Source organism: Culex quinquefasciatus, chromosome 2, assembly GCF_015732765.1.
Source record: "Culex quinquefasciatus strain JHB chromosome 2, VPISU_Cqui_1.0_pri_paternal, whole genome shotgun sequence".
In the NCBI taxonomy this organism is placed as follows: Eukaryota; Metazoa; Arthropoda; class Insecta; order Diptera; family Culicidae; genus Culex; species Culex quinquefasciatus.
Window position 1 is genome coordinate 106,591,608 of NC_051862.1, and position 18,901 is coordinate 106,610,508.

At 37.6% G+C, this 18,901-nt stretch overlaps 2 protein-coding genes across 3 annotated transcripts in view; both read left to right on the forward strand.

The window, feature by feature from the left end:
• Window positions 1–220: 220 nt before the first annotated feature.
• Window positions 221–18,901, forward strand: part of LOC119767372 (sideroflexin-2) — a 200,272-nt gene continuing 181,591 nt past the window's right edge. The window contains exon 1 of one of the 2 annotated variants that reach the window (XM_038255842.1): window positions 221–242. The gene's annotated coding sequence lies outside the window, so the exon portion shown is untranslated. Of the gene's footprint in view, window positions 243–470; window positions 623–18,901 lie in introns of those variants that run through there. The other variant, XM_038255843.1, reaches the window with a different exon arrangement.
• Window positions 14,131–17,662, forward strand: LOC6035168. Its single transcript, XM_038250603.1, has 3 exons — window positions 14,131–14,841; window positions 14,894–15,758; window positions 15,818–17,662. Exons 1-3 carry the CDS (start codon window positions 14,715–14,717, stop codon window positions 16,611–16,613), a joined length of 1,788 nt encoding a protein of 595 aa, XP_038106531.1. The 5' UTR covers window positions 14,131–14,714; the 3' UTR covers window positions 16,614–17,662.

Consider the following 18,901-nt stretch of genomic DNA (forward strand, 5'->3'; position numbering starts at 1 on the left):
TGAGCGGCTCAATCAGGATCAAACACGCTACGAGACGTTCTCTTGCTTTGTTTTGGTCTCGAACTGATGATCTGTCAAAAAATATCCATGCTGTCGGTTCCAGCTAGTTTGTTTGGTAAAAGTACGCAGAATTGTGCTGAAACACCATTATTTTTGGTAAAATCATTCCTGTCATTTATATTTGGGCTGTCAATTTTGGATAGCAAATCAGCAATCAGGGTTAGCTGTTTCACCAATCCCAAGTTAGTAAATTTACCTGTTATTTTAGCTAATTCAACCAAAAAAATCACTGTTTCACCAATTTAAAGCCAGCTAATTTGAATTGTTAAATTTTAGATGGAACTCCTTCCCGTGTAATAGGCAAAAATCGTTGCTAATTAGCTAAGAAAAAAAAAATATAAGATGTGTCTCACCCCTCGAGTTAAACTTTCCGAAGTGCCATGGTAAATTTTACAGCAACTGCACAGAAAGTTTAACGGTTTAACTCCATGTTGCAGCTTTGACAGCTCGATACGTTGTGGAAGTTTTGCACAGTGTATAGTCCAGCTTGTTTCAAAGAACGTTTGGAATTTTTTGCAGAGTTATATGTTTTAAAATAACGATCTGAACGATCTTACAACAGGTTGGAATCATATTTAAGTTTAAAATTAGTAGAATCACAACAAACAAATTACAAATATTATTTTTGTAAAAATTAGACAATAAACTATTACTATTCTACCTATCCTAGAATTGGCTTTGATCAAATTCTTATATTCAAATAGGTTATACTGTTTTATTTCAACAGTCAATTACAAACATATACAAAATAATATCTTCGATGGTCTTGATGAAATGATGATGAAAATTTTCTTTGTTTTATTTGATAACTTATAAAGTTCATTAATATTTTAAAAAAATCTGTCGGCGCTCGATGGTACATGTTTATTGATACATATTATGATACATAATATGTATCTAACATTACCGATCCACGTAGCCCAGTGGTAATGCTTCCGCCTCGTAAGCGGTAGATCGGGGTTCAAATCCCGGCTCGGACCAACACAGCTGGTGCCCACTTGGAAAATAATCTGGTAAATTTGAGTGTCCGACGCAGGCGGATGTTTATCGTGCAGAATTTTAGAATTTTAGAATTTTAGAATTTTAGAATTTTAGAATTTTAGAATTTTAGAATTTTAGAATTTTAGAATTTTAGAATTTTAGAATTTTAGAATTTTAGAATTTTAGAATTTTAGAATTTTAGAATTTTAGAATTTTAAATTTTAAATTTTAGAATTTTAAATTTTAGAATTTTAAATTTTAGAATTTTAAATTTTAAATTTTAGAATTTTAGAATTTTAAATTTTAGAATTTTAGAATTTTAGAATTTTAAATTTTAAATTTTAAATTTTAAATTTTAGAATTTTAAATTTTAGAATTTTAGAATTTTAGAATTTTAGAATTTTAGAATTTTAGAATTTTAGAATTTTAGAATTTTAGAATTTTAAATTTTAGAATTTTAAATTTTAGAATTTTAAATTTTAGAATTTTAAATTTTAGAATTTTAAATTTTAAATTTTAGAATTTTAGAATTTTAAATTTTAAATTTTAAATTTTAGAATTTTAGAATTTTAAATTTTAAATTTTAAATTTTAAATTTTAGAATTTTAGAATTTTAAATTTTAAATTTTAAATTTTAGAATTTTAAATTTTAGAATTTTAGAATTTTAGAATTTTAGAATTTTAAATTTTAAATTTTAAATTTTAGAATTTTAAATTTTAGAATTTTAAATTTTAGAATTTTAGAATTTTAAATTTTAAATTTTAAATTTTAGAATTTTAAATTTTAGAATTTTAGAATTTTAAATTTTAAATTTTAAATTTTAGAATTTTAAATTTTAAATTTTAAATTTAAATTTTAAATTTTAGAATTTTAGAATTTTAAATTTTAAATTTTAGAATTTTAAATTTTAAATTTTAGAATTTTAGAATTTTAAATTTTAAATTTTAGAATTTTAGAATTTTAGAATTTTAAATTTTAGAATTTTAGAATTTTAAATTTTAGAATTTTAAATTTTAGAATTTTAAATTTTAGAATTTTAGAATTTTAAATTTTAGAATTTTAGAATTTTAGAATTTTAAATTTTAAATTTTAAATTTTAAATTTTAGAATTTTAAATTTTAAATTTTAGAATTTTAAATTTTAGAATTTTAAATTTTAGAATTTTAAATTTTAAATTTTAAATTTTAGAATTTTAAATTTTAAATTTTAAATTTTAGAATTTTAAATTTTAAATTTTAAATTTTAGAATTTTAAATTTTAAATTTTAGAATTTTAAATTTTAAATTTTAAATTTTAAATTTTAAATTTTAAATTTTAAATTTTAAATTTTAAATTTTAGAATTTTAGAATTTTAGAATTTTAAATTTTAGAATTTTAAATTTTAGAATTTTAGAATTTTAAATTTTAGAATTTTAGAATTTTAGAATTTTAAATTTTAAATTTTAAATTTTAGAATTTTAGAATTTTAAATTTTAAATTTTAGAATTTTAGAATTTTAAATTTTAGAATTTTAAATTTTAGAATTTTAGAATTTTAAATTTTAGAATTTTAGAATTTTAGAATTTTAAATTTTAAATTTTAAATTTTAAATTTTAGAATTTTAAATTTTAGAATTTTAAATTTTAAATTTTAGAATTTTAAATTTTAGAATTTTAGAATTTTAAATTTTAGAATTTTAGAATTTTAAATTTTAGAATTTTAGAATTTTAAATTTTAGAATTTTAAATTTTAGAATTTTAAATTTTAGAATTTTAGAATTTTAAATTTTAAATTTTAAATTTTAAATTTTAAATTTTAGAATTTTAGAATTTTAGAATTTTAAATTTTAGAATTTTAAATTTTAGAATTTTAAATTTTAGAATTTTAGAATTTTAAATTTTAGAATTTTAAATTTTAAATTTTAAATTTTAGAATTTTAAATTTTAAATTTTAGAATTTTAGAATTTTAAATTTTAAATTTTAAATTTTAAATTTTAAATTTTAAATTTTAAATTTTAAATTTTAAATTTTAAATTTTAGAATTTTAAATTTTAGAATTTTAGAATTTTAGAATTTTAAATTTTAGAATTTTAGAATTTTAAATTTTAAATTTTAAATTTTAAATTTTAAATTTTAAATTTTAGAATTTTAGAATTTTAAATTTTAAATTTTAAATTTTAGAATTTTAGAATTTTAGAATTTTAAATTTTAAATTTTAAATTTTAAATTTTAAATTTTAGAATTTTAGAATTTTAAATTTTAAATTTTAAATTTTAGAATTTTAGAATTTTAAATTTTAGAATTTTAGAATTTTAAATTTTAAATTTTAAATTTTAGAATTTTAAATTTTAGAATTTTAAATTTTAAATTTTAAATTTTAAATTTTAGAATTTTAGAATTTTAGAATTTTAAATTTTAGAATTTTAAATTTTAAATTTTAAATTTTAAATTTTAAATTTTAAATTTTAAATTTTAAATTTTAGAATTTTAAATTTTAAATTTTAAATTTTAAATTTTAGAATTTTAAATTTTAAATTTTAGAATTTTAGAATTTTAAATTTTAGAATTTTAGAATTTTAAATTTTAGAATTTTAGAATTTTAAATTTTAAATTTTAAATTTTAAATTTTAGATTTTAGAATTTTAGAATTTTAGAATTTTAGAATTTTAGAATTTTAAATTTTAGAATTTTAGAATTTTAGAATTTTAGAATTTTAGAATTTTAGAATTTTAAATTTTAAATTTTAAATTTTAAATTTTAAATTTAAAATTTTAAATTTTAAATTTAAAATTTTAGAATTTTAAATTTTAGAATTTTAGAATTTTAGAATTTTAAATTTTAGAATTTTAGAATTTTAAATTTTAGAATTTTAGAATTTTAAATTTTAAATTTTAGAATTTTAAATTTTAGAATTTTAAATTTTAGAATTTTAGAATTTTAGAATTTTAGAATTTTAGAATTTTAGAATTTTAGAATTTTAGAATTTTAGAATTTTAGAATTTTAGAATTTTAGAATTTTAGAATTTTTAAATTTTTGAATTTTTGAATTTTTGAATTTTTAAATTTTTGAATTTTTAAATTTTTGAATTTTTGAATTTTTGAATTTTTGAAGAACAACATGGAATCATCAGATGAGTAGATTTGGCTGTTGCATATGAATCATTTCCGTTTTTTCACTAACTGCAACTGCTGCACTAAAAACTGGCATGCAAATACAAAATTTTGGTATTGCTTGGGCAAATACAAGCGACCAAAATGTGCCCTTGGATGCCCAGTAATTGATGGTAAAATACCATGAAATCATATCAAAATCATGTATGTGGAATACCACAGGAATACCAAAGTCTGATTTTCCAAGGGTCCAAGAATACCTTCAAAATAAAACTATGGCAATACCAAGTTTTGGTATTTAAGCAATGTTAAAAAATCCAGAAGTACTCAATTTGGTATTGAAATGGTTTTATTTTGTGGTTTTATTTTGTGGTTTTATTTTACCCTTGGAATAACATGGTTTGGTATTGTTGTGCCCTTCCACATACAAGGTTTTGGTATGATTTCATGGTATTTTACCATCTATTACTGGGCAACCAAGGGCACATTTTGGTCCCTGTCATTTGATCAAGTAATACCAAAATTTGGTATTCCCGTGTTATTTACCCCTGCTCGGGTTGGCATAAAGTTATTTGACATAATGCCGTTTGGCATAACGCCGTTTGGCATAATGGACGTTTGGCATAATGGACGTTTGGCATAAGGGACCATCCACAAACCACGTAGACACTTTTTTGGAAAACCACAACCCCCCCCCCCCTCGTGGACAATTGTCCATACAAAAAAAAACCTTTTTTGTATGGAGCGTGGACAACCACACATCTTAGAGGGTCGGTCTTAAACTCATTTTTTTTTTTGTAAAATTTGGTTTATTTTGCAGCTTAAAAGAATTACCTACATAATTGTTCAAACTTCGCAGTTTAAATGAAAATCAAGAGCGTTCACATCGATTCTTCCATTGACTGTATCAATGAAATGGATGTAGCCATTGATCAAATGAAGGAATTTTCTCCTCCTTGATGGTCCGATGTTGTGAAGCTCTGGCTTCAGGGCGTCATTGATGGTTAGTGCACGCATTCGCTGGAGAATTGGCGCTGCCACCCGCTTCAGATGAACCCACGCGGCTGCAACTCGTGGACATGTACTGAATTTGTGTTCAAGTGTTTCAGCTAGTGCCCCGCAATGGAGACAAGATGCTCCATCCGCTCGTCCAATGGTATGCATAAGCTGGCGATGTTCTGTTTTTCCATTGACCAACAGGTACAGGTCACTCCGAACTGCCGAACTAATGTTTCTTGTTGAGATATTAGTCCATATCCTGCTCCAGTCAACCGTAGGGTTTAGCCGCACGATTCTGGGAGTTTCAGTTTTGTTTATAAAGAAACTGTGAATGAGACTGGAGGACTTATTCATGCTTCAAGAGAGTTTATTCATTGTAATTCATAATTTTTAACACGATAATGTATCAATTTTCTGCTATCTCTGCGGGAATTCCATTCTGCCCTGTATTGCGTGTCGTTCTTGCTCTGTCCAGTGGGCTAGCATACAAATTCACCGTATACTTTTTGCCTTCCTCACCTCAATGAGGAAAGGCTATAAAATCACTCGAAAAATGAACTTCTTTATTCGACCTCCTAGACCCACCTTCACGTATACCTATCGACTCAGAATCAAATTCTGAACAAATGTCTGTGCGTGTGTCTGGATGTGAGTCCGTGCACCCAAAAATATGCACCCGCCCGTGTGGATCAATCGGACAGCGCACTGGACTCACAATCCAGAGGTTGCTGGTTCGAATCCCGCGGCGGGCGCTCTAAAATTTCTTTGTGTAAATATGGGTATTCGGCGCCGTCGCTCCGTGCCATACTCTCGTACACTTAGGAGTCCAGGGCGGCGAAGTCCTTGTAGATAAAAAGGAAGACACTTGTTCGCCACGCGGGTATGTTGCCGAAGAGAAACGATTCTATGACAATTTCCGGAATTCCATTTCCCGGAATGGACGTTTTCCGGAATGGACATTATCCGGAATGGACGTTTTCCGGAATGGACGATATCTGGAATGGACATTATCCGGAATGGACGTTATCCGGAATGAAATTTCCCGGAATGGACGTTTCCCGGAATGGACATTTCCCGGAAAAATGAGTTTTTTATATTACCTGATTTGACAATTAATGGAATCTTGCCAACTCGATTACTTGTGGTTAAGAATTATTTAGTTTGTACTCCGTTGGTTTGACCTAGTCACATTGAAGGAACTCGATATTTTGACAACAATATGAATGATAAATACATGAATAATAAGAAAGAAAGTAAAATGTTCGGACACAAACAATAGAAACAAGCAAGTTGACTATTGAACCAATACTTTATTAACCACCACGAGATGTAACAATGTTGATCGATAGATATTAGACAAACAATAGATGTTTTTAACATTCTTTCAACGTGTTGTTATATAATAATTTTCCCTTCTTTTGTTAATCAGTTGACTTTTGTGACTAAATTCTACCAAATTTTACCATAAAGCAGAACGATTATTTTCAAAGAAGGGAACACCTATAGAAAATAAAAGCTTTCATAAGATCAAAGTATAATGTGTATTTTCTTGAGGTTTTCCCTTCTTTCAAAAAATACAGATCTTTCATCAAAGTAAGGGAACTATACCATTTTTCATCCTATTTCTATTATTGGCCTATCAGTACTTTGATCATTAATTACAGCTTACATAAAGTGTTTAAGTAGTAATAAATAGCTCAAATAAAAGTGAGCAAGCAACTCTCCATTGTTGATACATCTGAACATTTTGATTTATTAGCGGAAAACGGCAAAAGTGATGAGAATTGGTCGAACGGCTTAGAGTGATTAAAATGGGTATATTTCCCATTTCTTTTTTTGTTAATTCTACTAAATTTTACCTAGCTTTTCGTTACAGAACTCTGCACTATAAAGAAGGATGTTTATTTTCAAAGAAGGGAAAACCTCTAGAAAATAAAAAGCTTTCAGAAAATCAAAGTATAATGTGTATTTCCCTAAGGTTTTCCCTTCTTTAAAAATTAACAGTCTTTCATCATTGTGATGGGATTTCGTGTAAGAGATTTCCCTTCTTGTGTATATCAGTTGACTTTTGTGACTAAATTCTACCAAATTTTATTATAAAGCAGAATGTTTATTTTTAATGAAGGGAAAACTTCAAGAAAGTACACGTTATACCTTGATTGTCTGAAAAGCTTTCTATTAGGTTTTACACCGTGACGTCATTTGACAGCTCGTGTGCACTGTTTACATGGTCTTCGTCGATTGTCGACGAATTTCCCCGAACAAAATCGACGACCGCATCGAACTGTGCTAAGTCCATGTAAACAGTGCACTCCTTTCTAACCTCCAAATCGAGTCGGCGTAAAACCTAATTATCTTGAGGTTTTCCCTTCTTCAAACATTCTGCTTTATTTGGCAGTCAACCGATTAACACAAGAAGGAAAATCTCTTACGTGGAATCCAATCACATTGATGAAAGATCGTGTATTTTTATAGAAGGGAAAACCCCAAGAAAATGTGTATACAATGATTTTTTGAAAAGCTTTTTATTTTTTAGAGGTTTTCCCTTCTTTGAACATGCTGCTTTATAATGCAGGGTTCTGTAACAAAAAACTAGGTAAAATTTAGTAGAATTCACAGAAAAAGAAAATTCTTATGTAAAATTCCATTACTTTGATGAAAAATCGTGTATTTTTAAAGAAGGGAAAACCTCTACAAAAAACAAATTATACTTTGATCTTATGAAAGCTTTTTATTTTATAGAGGTTTTCCCTTCTTTGAAAAAATCATTCTGCATTATGGTAAAATTTGATAGAATTTAGTCACAAAAGTCAACTGATTAACAAAAGAAGGAAAATTCTTATAAAACATTACATTGAAAGAATGTTAAAAACATCTAGTGTTTGTCTAATATCTATCGTTCTACATTGTTACATCTCGTGGTGGTTAATAAAGCATTACGGTTCCACAGAACAGACTATGCTAAGCACGGTCCTATCAACAGAATGATGGAAACATATAACAAATACAGTGACACAATCGATTTTACTATGACTAAATCCGCTATGAAAAAACAGTTTTATAACCAAAGAAGATAGTTTATAACTTAAATAATGTTCACCTGTAATTAGTAATTAAATAAGTCTTTTCCAGTTCCTGAGGGGAACACCCATGAAGAGTACCGGGGCCGGCATTTACAAAGCGTATTCAGTGGCAGTTTTTCACTCAACTAATGCTAACATGTTTAGGTTAATGTTAACATTTCATAGGTCGCCTCCCTAAGGTGTCGTGATAAGGTCCAGTTTGTGACGATACACTACCTTCCCTTTACTAATCAATCGAATCCAGAAGGGAAAAGATCACCAGTTGTGTTGGTCCGAGCCGGGATTTGAACCCCGATGTAAAGCTTACGAGGCGGAAGCGTTACCACCAGGCTACGTGGCTCGGTCGGTCAATGTAGTCTACGTTTGTTTGACGAATAAATAAATAAATACACCCAAAATTCAGAGTCGTGAGAATCGTTCCCTCAAAATTTATTGAGGGATCAGTGCCAAAATCGAAAGAAGTGTTCATTCGTTAATAGGGACGTGGCGTTACATCGTGCTGCCACCTGGTTTTAAGCGCAAGAGTGTAAAAGTGCTGAGTCATCGTCTAAAAATAGACGGCGTCCTATCTCGCCCAGCAAAATTAGGTCGATAAAGTAGTCGGTTTCGATGAGCAAAAGTGGAAAACATGGTCTAAAAATAGCGACACCATCTCCCTATTGAAATAATAAATCTCCAACAAGTGTCATACATCGACATCTGACCACACCTTAGTCACCAAGCTGTGGTGGCCGAGGCAGTTAAGTCGTTGGGTCAAAGGTCTCTGGTTCGATTCCCGTAGTCGACACTTTTGGTTTTTTGTTTGACGGGTGAACTTTTTTTGCAAAATGAACCTCGAGAGAATAATTCTATCGCCCATCTCAAGCTGTGTTCTCTGTGTCCGTGAATGGAACCACTATTCTCTCGACTCGAGGCCATTGTTTTCTCGGACATTGCTGCCCAGTTTTGGGTGTAAAAAGTATTGGTTCAATGGTCAACGCTTGCTTATATTGTTCGTGTCCGAACATTTTACTTTCTTTCTTATTATTCATGTAAATATCATTCATATTGTTGTCAAACTATCGAGTTCCTTCAATGTGACTAGGTCAAACCAACGGGGTACAAACTAAATAATTCTTAACCACAAGTAATCGAGTAGGCAAGATTACATTCATTGTCAAATCAGGTAATATGAAAAACTCATTTTTTCCGAGAATTGTCCATTCCGGGAAACGTCCATTCCGGGAAATTTCATTCCGGATAACGTCCATTCCGGATAATGTCCATTCCGGATATCGTCCATTCCGGAAAACGTCCATTCCGGATAATGTCCATTCCGGAAAACGTCCATTCCGGGAAATGGAATTCCGGAAATTGTCATAGAATCGTACTAGCAATGGTGGCCGACAGCTATAAAGTCAACTTCGTTTTATCTCCGGACTGGCTGAACCGATTTAGACTGTTTTGGTCTCATTCGGCCCGTCTTGGGGTCCCACAAGACCCTAGTTAATATTATGATGTTTAGAAAAGTACTTCAAAAATTATGCTAAAAAAACGGTTTTAGCATAACTTCGGAAGATTGTAAAAAGGGTGGTTTTTGTAAGAAACCCGTCATGTTATATATTGTTAGAAAGGTATTTGAAAGACCTTTCCAACGCGTCCAAAAGATTGAAGATCTGACAACCCCATCAAAAGTTATGAGCACTTAAGTGTTATTTATACAATTTTTTGAGGCCGGATCTCAACTATTTTGATGAAAAGGTTGTCCAGATCTATTATGCGACCCATCGTTGGATAGGTAATCAAAAGGCCTTTCCAACGAGCCCAAAATATTGAAGATCTGACAACCCTATCAAAAGTTATAAGTACTTTAGTTTTTGTAATACTTTTTTTTTAGGCCTGATCTCAGATATTTTGATAAAAATAAGTGTTATTTATACGCTGTGTAGTGTATTCATTTTATGAATGTGAGGAAGGCACCAACCACCTAAAGGTGGATTAAGTAACGTTTTTTTAATTTAAGATTATGCAGCAGTTTCCTACAGTGGTGTACATTCAATTTTGCCTAATTTGCTAATGATTATTTGGGTGATGAAATCTTATTTCAATAAATAACCAGGTAGCAGTTATTGATCAGCGCACCAAATTCTTAAAACTTTAAAATTCGATATCTTTGGAACGAAACATATTCCTTTCTGTCGATAAGTGATTCTTATGTAAAATTGGCCGGGGAACACGATGGTGAGGTCAAATCATTAAAATAAATAGGGCTGTTTTGAGATATGACCATTTAAAGTTTTCAATTGCGCAATACAGGTAGAAAACATATTTTAATCTAAATTTTGATCACGGAAATGGATTCTACGTCCAAGTTCCTTCAAAATTGAGTCTAAGACCGACCCTCTAAGATTTGTTGTTCCTGAGTTGTCGTCGTTTGAAGATAGGGGTTTCGCTCAAAAATCGCCAAAAAGTCGATTTTTTGGGAGGGTACAAAAATGGAGGAGGTTGTCCGATTTGGATGAAATTCGGCATTTTTACATGTTTTGATAGCCTCAACAGCTCTGCCAAATTTGAGCAGAATCGGAGATGGTAATTTTCAAATTTGCATTTTTTTCTTGCACACTTCAGGTGGAATGACCCATATTGGCGGTCATTGGCATAATGATATAAAATTTTCGAAACAATGTCAATATTGGCCTCACTTTAAAATGACCTTCTTGGTTGTGATAACTGCTGGCATAAGCTGATTTTTCCTTTCTTAAAAAAAGAAAAACTTTCTTAACTTATTTTTTCGGCTGACTAGGATTACCTGATATGGGAGCAAATCTACGAAATGGGCCGTTTTCGAACATTTTTATTTTTTGTATTTTTTTATTTGGCTCAAACTTTGGTGGGGCCTTCCCTATGACCAAAGAAACCATTTTGTGTAATTGGTTCACCCATACAAGTCTCCATACAATGTTGGCAGCTGTCCATACAAAAATGGTACGTAAATCTTTTAACAGCTGAAACTTTTGAGTGAATTTTCTGATCAATTTGGTGTCTTCGGCAAAATTGTAGGTATTGTTGAGGACTACACTCAACTCCCGGTAGTTGGTCACTTTTTCGACACTTTTTTAGTTTGTACCCCGTTGGTTGGTCAAAGTCAAACTAAAAAGTGACGAACTGCCACTTTTTACACGGCACTCACGCACACTATCAAAACAAACGTTTGATAGTGTGTGTGAACTCCGTGTAAAAGGGGTGTCAAGCTAAAAAGTGACCCCGTTCGTTTGACAACAGTTGGTGTCAAACCACCGGGGTTTGAGTGTATTGAGAAAATAGGTACACTGAAAAAAAATGCCATTTCTAGATTAACATTTGTCCACAAAACCCCAATTTCCCAATATACGTAATTTTAGATTTTCGAGATTTTTTTTATATGTTTTAGGGGACAAAACCCCGCAACTTTTGGGCTATAGAGAAGTATGGTCAAAAAATCTGCGGCCGAGTTATGATTTTTTGAAAAAAATGTGATTTTTGGAAAATTGGAAATTTATACCAAAAAAAAATTTACCTCAATTTTTTATGTAAAATCAGGGGGTGGCTCATAAAAGATGCATCCGATGTGTTCGGATGCATTGTAATGCATTTAAACTTGCCATTTTATTGCCTGCCTTTGCTAACCAAACGTCTTTCTCCTTTCCTTGCAGACTAAAATAGTGCCGTTGTACTGACTATCACAATAGCAGCAAGGATGAATGCCGAAGAAAGGGGGCAGATAAAGGAGCGGTTCTGGAAACGTGTCCAGAAGGTGATCGGTCTCGTGCCGCATCGAGTCATGGCCTTGCTGGATATGTTCGACCTGTCAGCATCGCAAGTCATCGCTGAGGCAAGTGTGGAATGGCCGAAACTCATCGAAGATGATATCAGAAAGAGTGGTGTCGAAATTTTCGATGATGCCGAAGCCGAGGGCTCGCAAGGTCAAAGTACGATGTGTTTGGCCGGCAACAGAACGACCTGGCAACATTCAGTTTGCATGCCGCTGAAGAGGTTTCGATCAACAATGTAGGCAAATTGATCCAAAAGTACGAGATACGCCAGATACGCGAGACGGTGCCAAGAAATTGGTACAGACCAAGTAAATCCTATTGCTGACGATTCGAAGAAAATGCTTCTAGAGAAGTTGGCCAACTACTACCGTCAGCACGAGGAATGTGGAGTCGACCCCGACTACTTCGTAGACTTGTAGACACCGGGGACCAAGCGACAGTACGTGTTACGTGCGCAGTATGCAAGAAAACACGTCCCATGTGCAAGCGTTCTGGTGGCAATTGGGTTACGAATAATTATTACCAGCATGTTCGTACACATTTACGGGGAGTGGTCCGTAGAAGAGAAGAAGAACTGGCAAGTCTAAGTTCAGAAGAGTGTTACCAATAATCTCAAACACAAAGCGATAAACATCAAATGCGAACAACGAAAGTGAGATCTTTGCTGCACCAGACTAAATAAACAAAATAACCCAACAATTCAAATCAAATAATCATGTTTTCACAAAGGCGATACAGGATTCATGTGTAGGTGTGGGTGTTGTGCTTAACATCTAGCGATACATGCGCAAGTGTGGCGCTACGTGCGCTTTCTCTTCGCCCTCAGGCTTTCTTCAAGGATGCATCCTTACATGCTAGACTCACGCGCGCTGCTATTCGCCCCCGTTCCGCCTTCTTCAAAGCCGGTTCGTCTCGACCCGTTCGTCGCGAACCCGCTCCAGCGAGTGTCCGCCGAGTGATGCCGCCGGCGTGTCCTTCTCCGCCGTCGCCGTTGTGACGACCTCTCCTGTTCGCGGCCGATTGGCCTGGCCGTCCTCAACTGCCACAGCCGATGCCTATCGGTCACGTCCACGTCGGACGATCTTGCCGATGCTGACCGGAATCCCGTCCGTTTCCCACAGCCGGATGAGCTAGACACACGAAAGAAAAGGCCCTAAAAAAGACCACGTCAGTGACCTGTCGACTTGCGGCTTTATGCGCACACTCACCCTTTTCCGGGGCCTTTTGTACTGGATTTGCTTGTGTGTGAGCGTGTGGCCTGGATTTGCCCGTGTGCGAGCGTGCGTGACTCTTCCTTTTGATCGCTTTCGCAGGTGACGATGTGCAATGTGCGATCTGGGAAAGGAAAATCGTTAAACAAGCGAGTTTACTCCCCAGAAGCTCCCGTTTACCTTTCTTCGGGTGAAATGTCTTTTCTCGCGTCCTTCCGGGGTCGCTTGTGCGAAGTTCCGCGTGCCTGAACCGGTTGCAGTACTTTTGACGGTCGAGCCGTCGCGGCCGGATCTAAGGAGAATTGCGGTTTTAGCGATGCTTAGAGAGTGGGGTCAAGATTTTGGTTTTACCGGTTTCAGCAGATGTTCCTTCCCTTCCTGTGGCAGGCGCCGTCCTTCCTTCAGTGTAGGCTTTCGTAGGTCGTGTCTTTTCGCGGGCGGCCTTCCCTGTGATGAGCAGGCTGCGCTCACTCTGAGACGAGTTTTGACCAGAACTGCGGAAGTGGCCGTTTGTTGATTTTGGGCCGATGCCAGCCGCAGATGAACAATCCGCAATTCACGGGTTAATCTAACCCAATGCCCGCTCCCTGCGGTGTCTACGAAGTGCTAACGCGCGACCGCGAACCAGTCCTCGCACGCGGTTTTTCTCGAACCCGAAAACGCGGAGGTCGAAGTGCACGACCGTCTCCTATCGAGGCAAGCACCAAATAAAAGACAGCTGGCAGCGGAAGTGCTTTTGCACGGTGGTGTGCGTTCGGTGTTGCCCGATGCGTGTTGTGGCGAATTTGGTTCACGAACGGGGGGTAATTTTCTGCGGCATTTGCACGCTGCGCGGAGTTTACAAACATTTTTTCCAAATACAAACTAATCACTACAGATTTTTGGACTAATCTTCATATTTGCTACAAGAGGACACGGATAGCGATGGAGATGGCGCTCACGGGGATCGCGCTGTTGGTGGTGGCAGTGGAAGCGTTGAGGAAGCTGATGTTGGCGGTGGCAGTAGTGTAGCTTCGAGAAACGATAGCGTTGACGAAGCAGCTGTTGGCGATGGCAGTGGTGGAGCTTCGAGAAGCGGTAGCAATGAGGAAGCTGCAAATGATGGTGGCAGTAGTGCAGCTGCTATTGTCGATGGTGAAACTGTTGTTAGCAGTGGCGATGGTGGACCTGCGGAAAGCGGTAACGATGGTGCAGCTCCTGTTAGCGCTGGCGGTGATGGAGCTGCTGGTAGCGGTGTATGTCAACCGAGCAGAAAGTCGGTGGCAGACTTGATCAATCAGTATCAATACGCCGGCGAAGGTAGCAGCCGTCACCATCATCACTTGCGGGGTGGGCGTTTTCTGAGGAGTGACAACAAAACGTTGGGAAACTAGAACCACGGGACAGTGCAGCCGAATGTCCTGTGGCAACTTCCAAGGCTTATAACCTGATTAAGCTCTATGAGACCATCGCATTTAAGAGTGCATGCAAGTTACACTACACCGATGAAGAAAAGGACATGTCGTTGTATCGATACATAATGGCTGGGAAGAAGTATCATGAGTTCATGGTTGGGAATGTTCCCGGCATAAGCCTAGCTACCCTTCTAAGGCACATGGACAAACATACAACGGACATTAAAGATGGTAAGAATGTTTGGTTTAATCTTAAACCTTCATTAACTTCCTATTTTTTCAGGGGTGATCGACGCGGCGGGTCTGAAGCGTTACCTGACCGAGAACGGCTATCCGCTGACGGTGATGCTTGCGGAGGATGGGACGAGGGTTACCCCGCGTGCCCAGTACGACGAGCGAACAAACACTTTGACTGGACTAGTAGCTCCGCTTGACCACACGGGACTTCCCAAACGAAACTACTTTGACGCCAGCAATGCGCAGGATATGGCTGACAAGTTGAAAAATTGCCGACTGGCAAGCACTGCATACGTTCAACTAGCAGTACCTCTAGATCCAAATGCGGCCCCGTACGTGCTGTTCTACATGGGTACGGACAACAGCTTTACGTATGCAGATGTACTCAAGCGTTGGCTTCACACCATCGACTTGCTGAAGAAGCATGGCATCACCGTTTTTGGTATAGCTTCAGATGGGGACCCAACTCTCCTGAAGGCAATGCTCAGCATCATGCAATTGGCAGATGTACCGTGTGATGAGCTAGGTGTTAGATTTCTTTGGAAACTTGTTCAGCGCACCTATCTGTACCAAGATATAACGCACACAGTGAACAAACTAGCGCGCAAGTTGTTCAATCGCAAACGAGCGTTAATGATTGGTATATCGGTGGCTAGCGTTACCCACCTCGATGCCCTGTTGGATAAGGTTTCGAAGGACAAACACGGTCTCACGTACGGTGATCTTCACCCGACCGACCTCATGAGCTTTCGACCTACGGAAAAAGTAATGGAGGAAGCCGTTATCAACCTGTTGGAGGAACAAGTGCCTGGTAGCGAGGGCACGGTAGTGCTGCTCCGCTACATGAGCGCTATATACCGAGCATATACTGATGTATCGTTGGCGCCGATTGAAGCCATCTCAATGCTCTGGTACAGTTAATCTATGGCACAATTGTTGGGTTTAAATTAAACACCGTTTATTTCCACAGGGAGGCGTTGTTTTTCATGCGGGCGTGGAGGAACTGGACATTGAAGAATAGAACAAGCAGCTTCCAATGTGTGACAGCAAACACGTACGCTTGTCTTGAGATAAATACTCACAGCCTTGTGCTGGCAGCAAGAGACTGCCGCGATCGTGGCCGACCCGAGGAATTCTTAGTGAGGTGTTTCGGCAGTCAGGACGTCGAGGCGACATTCCGGAATCTTCGATCGATGACGACAATGAACCATACCCAGACGAACCTCACTTTCAAGAAAATCGGCGAAAAGCTGCGGCGAGCTCACATGCTGCATCAAATTCAGCACCGTAACCGTATTAAGTTTCGATTCCCTGGTCACACGGGTCCGACCAACGTGTCCGTGCTACCGACACTGCCGACGGATGCTGAAATAAAAGCCGCACTAAGTAGTGCTGAGGGGAGGGCATCTGAGGTCTTGGGCAAGCTTGGCCTCTTGCAGGCTGAACAATCTTTCGAGTTTAGTGTACATGCCCTCGGGGACCGGAACTGGGAAGACTTGATCGTTTCCGATAGTGAGTCTGACACGGAGGACCATGAAGACCATGAACCCGGTCAGGAGGTGTATGAAGCTAAGCATCTGTTTTCAAACTTTTCGGGCCAGATCGCGCTGCCTAACAGCACGTCCGATAAGCACATCTACCTGATACGAGATGACCACGGGAAGGTGTTTCACGTTAAGAAGAGTAGTGTAGTGTGGATGCTTACTGCGTCTAAGGTTCAGGAAAAAGCTCGTATGATACGTTACAAACAGCCCATACCTAACTAGGGCAAGCTAGGTTGATTAGGTTCATAAGTAATACATATTATATAATGTCCGTACTCTTAGAGTGTGCTTTACTATCCTTGATGACACTCTGACTATTCAGCCTCCAAGGTGGTGGTTGAATAGTCAGGGGGGGTGTTATACCCGGGTGTTTGTAGTAGCCTATGTACTGGTTCTTACAAACACCCGGGTTATACTCTTTGAAAAATGTTGCCCCTAAATGTATGCAACCCATGAAATGGAAAAAGTTTCAAAATTCGTCTAAGTCCCGGAAATGGGGAAGTGTTCTTGCCTGCGAAGGCACCACTGAGCTGAGGTGAGATGAGTACGTACCCACAGTTGTCTGAGTCGGGGCAGCGTAACGAGTGAGCTATGATGAGCGCGCAAACATGCGTGCGCTTCATATACGTGTACCGTACCCTGTGTACGGACGCGGCGGAGGATGGGTCGCGGTACATTGACTGAGTCGGTGACCATTTCGGTGGTAAAGTGGTTAAGCCAAATTGGCTTGCACGTCGCTAAGCCAAATTCGCTTATGGGATGTGTAACCAGTGTGAGTGTTGTGTACAATAATTGATGTGACTCGTCGCGAATTTTGTGTTAAATTATTTAAATGTAAATTATTGTGCCAAGAAGACGTTGTGTTTGTCGATGGGAAGTTACCAGGACGACGCCCAGCAAGCAAGAAACCCGAAGCTGGAAGTCCCACACCGTGCGTCGTTACCGCTAGTCACCACCAGGAGCGCTGCTGCTTATCATCGCATGGGCGGCCATTGGGGGTGGTGAATGTGCGTAATCCTTGAGGATGACAGGATGAGGAGGAGATGGGTTGGCGCGTAAGAGGTCAGGGGTTCGGGATTTTGACCCGACCGTTGCTCGGTCATTAAGTCCGGATATTGAGAAGTGGAAGGTTGTCGGCAAGTGCAACCGTTACCCGCGAAGACCAGTGTTGGAGAAGTTAATCCTTGGAGGATTGGGAAGTGCCCGGAAGAGCTACATCCGTGGCCGTGACGAGAGAGCAGGAGTTGCCCGTAGGAGATTTGGACATCCAGGACCCCTCTTTGTTCCTTTGTGTTCCTTTGTTCACTGCGTGAACACCGTTTGGTTTCACCCCGGCCGTGCGACATCCGGCCCGGTGAACCATCCGTACGAACCGTCAGCGTCTCGCTGGACATTGTTCGACCGCCAGGCCGTTACCGTTTCAACCGCGAACCCTAACCCCGGACTGTTCCGACGGAGTCCCCGGACACCGTCGAAGCCTGTTGCACGTCACCAAGCACAGGAAGGGCGCGGACGGCAGGCGAGGGTCCTTGAAGGCTGCAGCCGAAGCGTCGGAGGGTCCATCCGACTGACGTAGAAGCCACCCCCTTGGCAGAGCGCCGGAGGAGCGTCGACGACAGCAGGAAGGAGCAGCGACGACGGCAGAGCGGCGAGAACGGGGCCCCGAACGAGTGCACCGGAAGTGCGAAGAGAGGAAGAGGACGTGTGAGGTAGGAGTAGTTATAAGGAAGTGGGACGGGACGTGTGAGCTAGTGGAAGTGGGAAGGGATCCCCGGAATAAAACTGTCGATCTTACGCGAAGAATAAATATAGTTTCCCTTAGTCATTCGCAGTGTTTTCTTGGTTTTTGAGTAATTTCGAGCGTCACGCCGAACCTGGGTATTTTAAGGGAGAGTCCCATCGGTTTTGTACGCCCTGACACCGGAAGCACATCTCGTACAAGGTTAGTTCACTTCGAGTATGGACTGGGAGTGAACACCAGTTGTTATAGATGCTAAGACAAGTTGGCTTAAGAAGCAAAGTTGGCTTGGCTTGGGCATGTGAATTTTGCTAAGTCCGGGGAATGGGATGGTGCCAGTAGAGTCGGGCACGCGGACGGACTTGCGAGAGCGTCATACATATGTCCCGTGTGCAAACCTGCGTGCGCTTCATATACGTGTACCGTACACTGTGTACGGACGCGGCGGAGGATGGGTCGCGGTACATTGACTGAGTCGGTGACCATTTCGGTGGTAAAGTGGTTAAGCCAAATTGGCTTGCACGTCGCTAAGCCAAATTCGCTTATGGGATGCTAAGCCAAGTTGGCTTAAGAAGCAAAGTTGGCTTGGCTTGGGCATGTGAATTTTGCTAAGTCCGGGGAATGGGATGGTGCCAGTAGAGTCGGGCACGCGGACGGACTTGCGAGAACGTCATACATATGTCCCGTGTGCAAACCTGCGTGCGCTTCATATACGTGTACCGTACACTGTGTACGGACGCGGCGGTGGATGGGTCGCGGTACATTGACTGAG